At 36.5% G+C, this 12,274-nt stretch overlaps 2 protein-coding genes across 3 annotated transcripts; one reads left to right on the forward strand and one right to left on the reverse strand.

Annotated features, from left to right (window-relative positions):
* Positions 1–1,052: 1,052 nt before the first annotated feature.
* On the forward strand, positions 1,053–6,665 carry LOC115713068 (calcium-transporting ATPase 2, plasma membrane-type). The gene is made up of 7 exons (XM_030641550.2): positions 1,053–1,787; positions 2,732–2,786; positions 2,896–4,838; positions 4,927–5,085; positions 5,215–5,386; positions 5,475–5,773; positions 5,895–6,665. Exons 1-7 carry the CDS (start codon positions 1,611–1,613, stop codon positions 6,132–6,134), a joined length of 3,045 nt encoding a protein of 1,014 aa, XP_030497410.1. The 5' UTR covers positions 1,053–1,610; the 3' UTR covers positions 6,135–6,665.
* LOC115713067 (uncharacterized) lies at positions 5,893–12,274 on the reverse strand. Of its 2 annotated transcripts, none has more exons than XM_061114877.1 (5): positions 10,466–12,274; positions 9,673–10,137; positions 8,476–9,550; positions 8,109–8,276; positions 5,893–8,031 (listed from the first exon to the last, which is right to left on the reverse strand). In XM_061114877.1, the coding sequence occupies exons 1-5, from the start codon at positions 11,564–11,566 to the stop codon at positions 7,055–7,057; spliced, it is 3,786 nt and encodes a 1,261-aa protein (XP_060970860.1). In that variant the 5' UTR covers positions 11,567–12,274; the 3' UTR covers positions 5,893–7,054. The 2 variants fall into 2 exon arrangements, with proteins under 2 accessions (XP_060970860.1, XP_030497409.2); XM_030641549.2 differs by having other exon boundaries at positions 8,109–8,280; positions 8,480–9,550; positions 10,466–12,273.

The raw sequence follows: 12,274 nt of genomic DNA on the forward strand, positions 1-12,274 counted from the left end.
TCAAAGGCTTCAGTCAACTAGAAATAGGGGTGTTCATAAAAACCGAAAAACCGAAACCGACCATCAAACCGACCAGACCGTAACCGAATTTTCGGTTCCACGTCATCACCGAATTTGGCGGTCGGTTTCGGTTTTTGAAATAAAAAAATAGTTTAACCAAAAAACCGTCAAAACCGCCCAAAACCGCCAAAAACCGCCTAAAACCGCCAAAAACCGCCCAAAACCGCCAAAAACCGCCTAAAACCGCCAAACCGAAAACCGCCAAAAACCGTACGGTCGGTTTTATACGGTTATAATTTCTAAACGGTCGGTTACGGTTTTCGTAAAATAAAAACCGTAACCGTCCGGTCGGTTATAAAATTTTAAAAACCGACCATAACCGACCGATGTTCACCCCTAACTAGAAAAGCCCACACTTCTGCTTCACCTAGACTTTACTCACAGATGCTAAGCCCATTAACAATTGATCACCAACAACATGGGCTAACACAGCAAAGAACTATCCAATCAACCCAAGTTTTAATAAAACCAATAAAATTTAATGTAAGCCCAAATAAAAGTCTAACAGATTTTTCTAGCCATATAATAATATTGACTCGTAGACGGTTAATAATCTTTGAACCAAATAAAAATTCGTCTCGTTCTTCATTTTTGAGCTATTTCTTTAATTTTATTATATTTTAAATTTTTGAAGAAGAATCCTACTTCACATATTTGGTTTCCAAAAATTTGGTTTTTTCTACAAAATTCTACTTCACATATTTAATATAATTAGTTAAAAAAAATGGAAATGTGATGGATATTTTGTTCTTGTGCTAGCTTCTTTATGGACTCCGCGTCTTGTATTAATATACCTAACCAATTTACATAATGAGTAGAAAGGGATTCATTATCAAAACCAAACTAAAGTTAAGTCCTTGTCAACACACATATAAATTCCAAAACACGAAGCTAAATAAATTTTGCATAATTTTTTTTGTTTTTCTTTTTTAAAAAAGAGAATTAGAGGTTGACCAAGTTAATAAAATGAATTAGTTCCAAAAGAATTGGAGATGGTAGAAGTACTAATAATAAGAAAGAAGCACCAAATAAAATGGGGTTTCTCCTCCTCACTCGTTCTAACTCCAATTTCTTCTCCTCCGATTTTGTTGCACTAAAATAATTACTAATTCTGATTAATTAATCTTAACATTATTTATGTTCAATAAAAACCACGAAATCACATAGTAACTTCTTCTATCTTCATTCACACTTTCCTTCCTTTCCTATCGTTTTCTCTTTGGTACTTACATACCCAACTCCTTACTAAACGAATCCGCTTTATTTTTCACCAAAAAACGCGTTCTTTATTATTATTTTGTATTATTTCATTTCCACTATTTAACAGACCTTTGTTTCTGTCTCAAAAAAGAAAAGAGAGAGAGAGAGAGCTTTGTTTCCTCGTATTTCCTCTTAAAATTTTAAGCAAGTTTATTCATATATTCTCCAACAGTAATTAATTGTGTTCATACGCGTTTTGATTTGATTCTCCATCTATATATATAAATCGATATAGTAGTAGTTATAGTTACTGGTGAAGAAGAAGAAGAGGGTTTTATAAGACTTATGAGATGGAAAATTATCTGAATGAAAATTTTAGAGCAGTTCAGGCGAAACACTCGTCGGATGAGGCGTTGCAGAAATGGAGACAACTATGCTCCGTCGTCAAAAACCCCAAACGCCGATTTCGTTTCACTGCGAATCTCTCCAAGCGTTTCGAAGCCGCTGCTATGCGCCGGACCAATCAGGTTTTTAAAACATTTTTAATTTTAATTTTTTTATTAAACCTAACAAAAAGTTTGACTATTCAAATTAGAAGACGTGCCTCGACCGTGTTTGGATTGTAATATTGTATTGTTTTGAAATATTCAAATTTTTGAGGCAACTTGATTTTTTAATTAGTACTTTTTACTTGATTGTTTTTTGAATGTGGGGTAGGATGTTGGTGGATCTGCATGTGCTATATTTACAAATGATGAATTATATTTTATACATACATATATCAATAAAAAAATATATAATGATATTAAATGTTTAAAACAGATTTACTTTAAATAAAACCAGCTGGAGTTGGTGATTAAACTTTCAGCTTTGAAAAAGTAAAGATGAATAAATAACCATTCTATAAAATAGGAACCATGGCTATTTCCTCATTTGATATAGTAATTAATTTCTAAATGATGTACCTTTTTTTTACTAACACATAACATTGTTTCTCTATGACATAGTAAGTCTATTTTACTACAAATTTATCACTAAGGCATAACTTTAATATATAACATGTGTGTAAGTGTAACGTATGAAATTTATCTATAACTATTGTAAATTAGTAAGATTAAAATTCCCTCTTTATTTGTTAGAGGCAATTGAGGTAAGCTACCATAGGTATAGGAGAAAACTCTTAAAAGTTAGAGAAGTGATAGAGGATGGCGTTACTTAAATTTCAGAAAATGTAAAACTATGAAGAAATCAGTTTCCATGCATTCATAAACACAGACTGTTTCTTAGCTTGATGTTTTTTTAAAAAAGAAAAAAATTTGGTGCTGAACACCTCCCAAACAGGAGCTTAGTGATTCTTCATAATGAATACAAATTACTAAATCTATTACTTTACTGATAAAGAAGAATTTCACTATGTTATAAGATTATTAATGTGAATATTATATTGATGGTCTTCTGTCCTAAACTGCAGGAGAAGCTACGAGTTGCTGTTTTGGTTTCGAAAGCTGCATTTCAATTTATTCAAGGTGAATTTAAAAGTTCCTGTTTTTAATCTTGATAGTAATTATCATATTTATTTATAAAGTTTGATTTTGCGCAAGTTCTTTCTCGTGACATACTCTGATGTCCTTACAGGAGTGCAGCCAAGTGATTACACGGTACCAGAGGAAGTCAAAGCCGCTGGTTTTGAGATTTGTGGTGATGAATTGGGGTACATTGTTGAAGGCCACGATTTAAAGAAGCTTAAAGTTCATGGTGGTGTTAATGGCATTGCAGGAAAGCTAACCACATCAATTGATAGTGGGCTCAACACTGATGCTGAGTCACTAAACCGAAGGATAGGCGTTTATGGACTCAATAAGTTCACAGAGAGTCAAACAAGGAGCTTCTTGGTATTTGTTTGGGAAGCATTGCAAGATATGACTCTTATGATTCTTGGTGTTTGTGCTTTTGTGTCTTTAATAGTTGGCATTGTAATGGAAGGGTGGCCAAAGGGTGCTCATGATGGCCTTGGTATCGTGGCGAGTATCTTGCTAGTTGTCTTTGTCACAGCAATAAGTGATTATCGCCAATCTTTGCAGTTCAAGGACTTGGACAAGGAGAAAAAGAAAATATCTATTCAGGTTACAAGAAATGGATTCAGGCAGAAAATGTCAATTTATGATTTACTTCCTGGTGATATAGTACATCTTTCTATTGGTGATCAAGTTCCTGCAGATGGACTATTTGTCTCAGGATTCTCTGTCTTGATTGATGAATCGAGTTTAACTGGTGAGAGTGAGCCAGTAATGGTAACCGCTGAAAACCCTTTCCTTCTTTCTGGAACTAAGGTTCAAGATGGATCATGCAAGATGATGGTTACCACAGTTGGAATGAGAACACAATGGGGTAAACTTATGGCCACTCTTAGTGAAGGTGGAGATGATGAAACCCCGTTGCAAGTAAAGTTGAATGGAGTGGCCACCATTATTGGAAAGATAGGCCTTTTCTTTGCTGTTGTGACTTTTGCAGTTTTAGTTCAAGGGCTAGTTAATCGTAAGCTGCGAGAGGGGAGTCACTGGACCTGGTCTGGTGATGAGGCATTGGAAATGTTGGAATTCTTTGCTATTGCAGTTACAATTGTTGTTGTTGCTGTTCCAGAGGGGTTGCCATTAGCTGTAACTCTTAGCCTTGCCTTTGCCATGAAGAAAATGATGAATGAAAAAGCACTTGTAAGACACCTTGCTGCTTGTGAGACTATGGGATCAGCCACAAGTATCTGTAGTGACAAAACTGGGACACTGACCACTAACCACATGACTGTTGTGAAATCATGCATTTGTATGAATGTCAAGGATGTAAGCAAAGAAAATAATGACTTGCTTTCCGATTTACCTGATTTTGTTGTCAAGCTTCTCCTACAATCAATTTTCACTAACACTGGTGGAGAAGTTGTGGTTAACAAAGATGGGAAACGTGAGATATTGGGAACACCAACTGATACTGCTTTGCTGGAATTTGCCTTGTCTTTGGGTGGAGACTTTCAGGCAGAGAGACAAGCATCTAAGCTCATTAAAGTTGAGCCTTTTAACTCAACAAAGAAACGGATGGGTGTGGTGTTGGAGATTCCTGAAGGAGGTTTGCGAGCTCATACTAAAGGTGCTTCTGAGATAGTCTTGGCTAACTGTGACAAGGCTATCAATGCAAATGGTGAAATTGTTCCACTTGATGAAGCATCTATTGAACATCTCAATGCAACAATTAACCAATTTGCTAGCGAGGCACTTCGAACTCTATGCCTTGCCTACATAGAACTTGAAGATGGATTCTCTCCTGAGACTCCTATACCAATTTCTGGCTATACTTGTATAGGAGTTGTTGGTATTAAGGATCCTGTCCGTCCTGGAGTCAAGGAGTCTGTTGCAGTTTGCCGTGCTGCTGGCATCACAGTAAGAATGGTTACAGGTGACAATATAAACACTGCCAAGGCTATAGCCAGGGAATGTGGAATACTTACAGATGATGGAATTGCCATTGAAGGTCCTGTATTTAGGGAGAAGAGTCAAGAGGAATGGCTTGAACTTATACCTAAAATTCAGGTCCTACCTTTATTTCTCTCTACCTACTTACTGCATAGTGATGGTAATTAATTCTAATTACTGACTTTGAATCATACTTCCTCTATAGGTGATGGCTCGATCTTCACCTTTGGACAAGCATACACTGGTGAAGCAGTTGAGGACTACATTTGGTGAAGTTGTTGCTGTAACTGGTGATGGAACAAACGATGCCCCAGCACTTCATGAGGCAGATATTGGATTAGCCATGGGTATTGCTGGAACTGAGGTGAGTGTGATACTAATTTTCATTTGCTAAAATTGCATTGTCCCAACGAGTGACAATGATATTTCAAGCTGTAAATCAATGATCTTAACAATGCAATAAGTCCAACCTATATTTGTTTCTTATCTTCAGGTGGCTAAAGAGAGTGCAGATGTCATAATTCTAGATGACAATTTCACCACGATTGCTACAGTGGCGAAATGGGGACGTTCAGTTTACATAAACATTCAGAAGTTCGTTCAGTTTCAGTTGACAGTTAATGTGGTTGCTTTAATTGTGAACTTCTCTTCAGCTTGTCTAACAGGTTAGGAAGCCTATCATAAGTTTTCATAATCAAAGAAATCATTTTCAACTTCTAACTTTCTTTTTTTCCTATAAAAATCCTGCTCCAGGAAGTGCTCCTCTCACAGCTGTTCAACTTTTGTGGGTGAACATGATCATGGACACCCTTGGAGCTCTCGCGCTTGCAACTGAGCCTCCAACCGACGACTTAATGAAGCGAACACCAGTTGGAAGAAAAGGAAACTTCATCAGCAATGTCATGTGGAGGAATATCCTGGGTCAATCTATTTACCAGTTTGTGATAATATGGTTTCTCCAGGTTAAAGGGAAAGAGATATTTGGTCTAAGTGGCTCGGATTCTGATTTGATCCTTAACACGCTTATTTTCAATTCATTTGTCTTTTGCCAGGTAAACATTTCTACAGCTATCTTAAGCAAAGCTACCAATTACCATCTAAAGTGTTTTGGTCTACATATTGTTTCACAAAGGTGACTTAGTTGTTTTTCCCTTCATCCTTTTATTCTTATAGGTTTTCAATGAGATAAGCTCACGAGAGATGGAGGAGATAAATGTTTTCAAGGGCATATTGGATAATTATGTGTTCGTGGGGGTCCTTGCATGCACTGTGGTCTTCCAAATAATTATCATTGAATTCCTTGGAACATTTGCAAACACCTCTCCCCTCACTCTTTCACAGTGGTTTGTGAGTTTGTTCATTGGGTTTCTAGGCATGCCTGTTGCTGCCGGTTTGAAGATGATCCCTGTTTGAACCACACTTGCTTTGAATTAACATTCATTCTCAGCAGATTGGTTTCTATATATCATCAAGTTAGAGAACAAGACAGATCGTGACATAAGCTTAAATAAAAACAATTTTCAGGTATATTTTTAGTTAAACCTCTGTTTGGAACCCAGATTTTATGAGGAAAATAGAAATAACAAAATAGAGGGACTATATAACATAAGCTTAACGTAATTTGGATGACTAAAAAAAGTTCCCAAAACTAAATTTGAAGAGAAAATTGTATGGAATGGGATGTTCTCTATAAATTGAGTCCAAACAGAGCCCAAGTTCCATTTTTTTTTACAGTTTGTAGTCTTGTAAATTAACTTTGATTCCTTCTCTCTTTCTTTATTTTATTTATTATTATTTTTTTGTTAGTCGTTTCACCAAAATTTTCTTTGTAAGGCTAGATTCTCTTCATTGCTATCCTATTATTTCTCTTTGCAAGTGACATGTAATATTCTATTATGGTACTGGAATATTTGTAATATTCTCCTAAACTTTGTTTGTTGACTATTTTTTGCGCTTTGCTGTTCCTTAACTTTAAATATTAATATGTTTTCGAACACAAAGGCAAATCTTTTAAAAAAAATTGAGTAGAAGAATGTTTAAATAGAATCATTTCCAATTATTAATCTCCTAGCAAAGTCATATTTAAATACAACGACCCTCGGAATAAAAATGTGAAATAACTCAGAAAGTACACCTTAAAAACAGGCCAAACTGTTTTCATATACTAAAACGGTAAGTAAAGTGACTTCTAGTTAAATTTCTTCACAAGGCTTCATTTTCTCATTATTATATGCACGTGGAACTTGTAACCAAGAAAGCAATAGCATTAAAGTAAGAGCTATTATATCCTTTTTCTTCACATATATGAAAAACTCTTTTGCAAAAGAGTCTAGTTATTCTTCCATCTCAGAAACTCTGCCTGTTTCATAAACATGATACATCCAAACAGGTTCAAGCAACACTCTAGCACTCTCTAATTTCTGTTTTTCATCTTCATCACTTTCTTCTTCAATGTGTCTTTCAATCTGAGGATATATGTGTTGGAGAGAAGCCAACATTATATCATCCCACTCCTTGTCATCATGTCTGAATAACTTGGTACATACAAAGTGTACTAGTCCTAATACCAGCCCCTTATTCTTCCCTTCTAACCCAACTAAGGAGCCAACCAAGAAAATTTCACCAGCAGCATCGAGTATGCTGGGATTTCCTTTCACCAAAACGAGAATCATTTCCAAAAGTTTCTTGAAAGCAGGTAATTCTTCTGGTTCAGAAGCTCTTTCATCTTCCACATCAAGTTCGGTTTTCTGCAGCTCAGCTAGCTCAATCTTAGCCAAGGCCGCGAGCCACGATGGAAAATGGAGCCTGAAGGAATCAAGGACAGTCCTTTGTGCCACTTCTCCATGTATCTGTTTCAGCATGTGCCCATATCCTAATGCCAGAATCAAATCAGGCAGCCAAGGCTTAGCTGCGGCCACAAACCTTGCAGCATAACCAGAGCCCAGATGCTGTTCAATTGAGGTCAGTAGATCAAGCATGTCATTGGCAAGAACAAAAGTTTGTGGCCTAGGCGGTGAAGCTTCTGTTATGTCTTTAAGAGCTAGATTGAGTAGTTTTGCTGCATATGTGAGGGAGCTCTTCAGACACAAAATTATATCTTTCACATCATCCTCTTCAAAATGATTCAGGTTATTAGATTGATTCCTTAAGGTTGATGCTATATGTCGTAAATAGTCTGATGTGAATTTTAAGCACCGCTCGTGATTATGAAAAACAAAACCCATTGTAGTAGCATCAGCCATGAATTTGAGAACTGAAGTAAGCATTTTCACCTTATTTGACATCTTTTTTGATTCAGTACAGACAGATCCTGCATATATGTCATAAATGTGAGCATTATCCACAAATATAAATACATACATATATATATGTATGTTCATCACTTACCATTATCACTAAGACGAGTAGCATCCGCTTCTGGTTCCTTGTTCCTTTTTTTGCGAGTACTCTTTGCTTGCTTAGACTCTGAATATGGTTTCCTCAACTTTTCCATGTCACCTTCTTGGAATAGCTTCTCTGTACAGTTAAGCAAGTGCCCCAGTGCCTGTTCAATAACTGTCTGCAGAAAAAAGATGATTTTAATATTTAGTAATAGTACGAGGTACTACAAACTTCAGTTGCATAGCAGCTGGCTTGACAAAATAAAATGAGAAATGTAAGAAATATCACTATGCTATTTTACATGTAAGAGCTACCATTATAGAGAAAAGCAATAATAAAGTAAGCACATAAATTATGAGAACTGAGAAACCACTTGCCTTCAGACTTGCTTGTGAAGAATCAGAGCTATCATTCTCCATGTTACCACAATCTAAAAAACTACTTATTCTAACATTTTCAAGAGTCATGTGCAATGAAAGAGTTGTGTATGCCAAAACAGAAGACACGTCCATATATTCACAATTTAAGCACTGCAAAATGCTGATTTCAGAAATGGCCTTTAAAGCTAGAACTAGTGGTTCTAGATTCTGAGATTCCAATATAACTTTTCTACTATCCTCTGATTTAAGCAAGTCTTCAATTTGCCAGGCTATTCCTACAGAGACTGCATAGTCCTCTTCAAAATTGCCTGGCTTTTTCTTACTGACACTTTTCCACTGATCTACAATTTTGCTGGCCGACCTACCCTGTTTTCTTTTCTTAGAGAAAACACTTGGGTTAGGTACTTCAATATTAAATTTGACATGGCAACGGTAAGCCGTTTTTTGTAGAAGTGATGTTAGAACTTCAAGCATACTATCAAGCTGACCACAAGACAGTAATAACTTGTGAGCGGACCTCACTTCAGCTTGTCTTTCTACATCTCCAGATAAACCACTACACTTTGTTATTAAATCTATGCATCCTTTAAGAATCTCAATCACATCATCTGCTGAGATGATGGACGCAATGTTGAAGATTGAAGACTGAGCATGCTTACTAGATGCTGCTTTAGTGAACAATCGCTTCAACTTTTCATCAACAAAGAATTCTCTAAGAGCATCCTTGTATTTTGGCTCAATGGTAAGGTTACTGCAAAGATTGGAAGCAGCAAGAAGAAAACCATTAACGTGATCTACTTGCAGTTTATCAAGCGACAAGACCAAGCTCATGATTACTTTCACAAGTTCGAAGACAGACTTGAGCGATGCCCCCTCTGATACAGCAAACTCACAGAACCTTGCTCCAGCCATTGGAGATCTTTTTATAAGTGTAACACAACGGTTACAAGCCTCTTCGGTGGATGCTTTAGAGGGGAAATATGAGGGTATAAGCAATTTCGTTATTTTCTGAGCCACTTGAGAATGATCATCAGCTAGTGTAGACAATAACAAATCTAACTCCACCACCTGTGAACAGAATGAAATAAACAAAGAAAACAAAATAATCAACTCACAATACATATACATATATATAAATATATATAAATATATATATATATAAACAAAGTAAATTCTTCAACTCACTATACCTTATGAAACTGAAAATTTCGAATATCCCTTATCACAAGGAGAAGATCTACCACAGCTAGTCGTGTTGAAAGGACATTATCAACTATCAAATGCCCCATTCTAGGCAGAAGCACTTTTAAAATTTCATGAGATTGTGGATTTCCAAGTAAATAAATAATGCCATTCAATGTGGAAAGCCTGACTTCGTTGCATATGTCACGAGACATGTCATTAAAAACTTTCGTTAGTATCTTTGTGATGGTTGGTGAAGGGATGATTTCCCAAAATAAATGCAGTATGCGGCAAGAACCTTCTACTGCAACAACTCTTATGTCAGGACTGTCATCCATGAGCATTCTCTCCAACAAGTAAAATTGCTTATCAAGCAAAGCATCTTTCACCTCCTTCGTTGCATCAGGATCTTCAAAAGGAAACAAGTCCAGAAACAGATGTAGTGCATTTTGACGAACATTTGTGTTAGCAACCTGAAATAGAGAACACATAAATTAATTATGACATACTCTTCCTCCCTCAACTGAATTTTGTACTTAACGATTAATCATCATCATTTTCTTCACCAGAAAATTGACTTGTTTGACAAACATGAAAATACAAAGACACAGCAATTGACAAACAACAAAATTTAACACGTAGATTCGATGGAAATGAATCATATTAAGCTTGACCAATTGCAACACCCAAACTGAACTTTTGTGTTGATAATTAAATTTGCTCTTACCTCTCTCTCTTTAACATCATAATCAAAATCAATTGTAAAATCATACATGCATAGAAAAACGCCTACAACAATACCTGTAAAGACCGAAATATTACAGGCTCAGTAAGCCCAAAAAGTAGTTTCTCGACACCATTTGTGGTCCGCTGATTAATAAAAGCTCCCAAAACCCTCCTAACAGAAGCAGCCAATGTCGCAGAGCTTGCATATATGGCACCTTCTACTAAACCCTGCAAAAACCCAGTTTCAATCTCCTCCTTGGTGTCCATCTCGGCGACTTTCCAAGCTCGAAACAAAACATCACCATAAGCCTCCAGCATTGATTTACTTCCGAACGGAATTTGAGACCGTATCATGGCCAGAAACTCCTTCAACATCTGCCTACTTAACCCAAAAGCGAAAGCAATGAATCTCCTCCCTTCTTCTGTTTTCATATACAATGGAGCAATCACACACCGATTTAACAAAAGCTTGAGGTCTTCAATGCTTTCGTCCACAAAATCGAACAGAACAAAGGCCTCACGAAGACCACATACTCTATACACATCCTGCTTCTTATTCAAACTCAATGACCTCGACAGCAAGAATGGAAGTGACTGAGAAATCAACGATTCACGACCCGCCAAATCCTCCTTCCACCACTCTTCGCACAAGTTCACAATCTCCGATGACAACGCAGAATCAGACTCCAAAACAATCAGATTATCATGCAAACTTTGAACTCCCGGCAACAAATCCAACGGAGAAAACACCTTCTTCGGGTGCGAAACGCACATTCGTACAATGTAAGCGATGGCTTGAAGACTTTGGGTGATTTTATGCTTCTCCTCATCTGTATTCGGCGCCGAATTGAGTTCCGGGTCTCGTTCGATCCGGGTTCTGGGGATCCGAGATGATCTTCGGTGACGTTTAGTTGGGGGCGAGAGCGACGACTTAGCGGGACTCCTGTTGGATTCCTGTTCGAATTTGGGTGCAGTAGGGTTGCAAAATGATTGGATAGCTTGAGAAATGTAGGCATTAAGAGAGGACGGTAAAGAGGAGCAGAGGTCGGAAGAGGGCTTAATAGCGTGAATTAGGGTTTTGAGAGCTGTCCTTGAAGATTTGAGGGCGAATTTTGAAGCTGAAGCGATGAATTCGTTTGGTGAGGATTGAAGAGTGGAACGAAGTTGCTTCTCCATAGTTAATCGTAACAACAATGGCGATTATCAGTTTTTTGTGGAGCTTGATTGTTGGAGAATGGAAATGATAACAAAATTGAGGGAAGTAGTTTCAGTTTGAAGCTTAAAATCACTCCATTTTCTTTTCTATGATTAGTCCGTTTCTTAAGAGGTCAGCCAAAGGATGTTACGTTACAGTTTTAAAAATTTTAAAATATATTTCGCGCTACATTTCTTTTTTTTTTTTTTAACAGTTGCGGGAGATTGGGCTTACCCATGTCCGTCTAGCGGCAAACCAGCCCATCAGTTGCACACATCTAGCCCAATATTAATTTCTTTCTTTTCTTTTCTTTTTTTTTGAAATCTACAAAAATAATGCCACCAGAATACTAAGAAGACAAATATATACATAAATATATAAATATTGACATTGATCCTACTCTCGAACCTTTACAAATTATAATACTTCTACCAATTTTAATATTACCAGCTTGTCTATTTTACTAAGTGATGATATAGTAGATAAAACTATTGTTGTAAGTTTTTCAAGTTGTAATAGAAGTCAATTTGACTATTTTTTTTTTATTATACCTCTTTGAAGACTGCTTAAAAAAATGTCAAATGTATCAGCACATGTATATACTCAGTTGCATAGTTCTGAAGAAACAATGTATTGCATTAAAAGATATAGAATCTTTCTTTATTGACATCAATTGAATCCAAACAAGT

This window comes from Cannabis sativa, chromosome 4 (genome assembly GCF_029168945.1).
Source record: "Cannabis sativa cultivar Pink pepper isolate KNU-18-1 chromosome 4, ASM2916894v1, whole genome shotgun sequence".
In the NCBI taxonomy this organism is placed as follows: domain Eukaryota; kingdom Viridiplantae; phylum Streptophyta; class Magnoliopsida; order Rosales; family Cannabaceae; genus Cannabis; species Cannabis sativa.

Bases quoted from the DNA above. Each gene is read 5' to 3' on its own strand.
- LOC115713068 (XM_030641550.2), top strand. From the start codon at position 1,611: ATGGAAAATTATCTGAATGAAAATTTTAGAGCAGTTCAGGCGAAACAC. The intron at 1,788-2,731 runs GTTTTTAAAACA...CCTAAACTGCAG, and splicing joins CTATGCGCCGGACCAATCAG to GAGAAGCTACGAGTTGCTGT. The intron at 5,387-5,474 runs GTTAGGAAGCCT...ATCCTGCTCCAG, and splicing joins CTCTTCAGCTTGTCTAACAG to GAAGTGCTCCTCTCACAGCT.
- LOC115713067 (XM_061114877.1), bottom strand. From the start codon at position 11,566: ATGGAGAAGCAACTTCGTTCCACTCTTCAATCCTCACCAAACGAATTC. The intron at 9,551-9,672 runs GTATAGTGAGTT...TTCTGTTCACAG, and splicing joins GAAATTTTCAGTTTCATAAG to GTGGTGGAGTTAGATTTGTT. The intron at 8,277-8,475 runs GTGGTTTCTCAG...TTCTGCAGACAG, and splicing joins ACAAGCAAGTCTGAAGGCAA to TTATTGAACAGGCACTGGGG.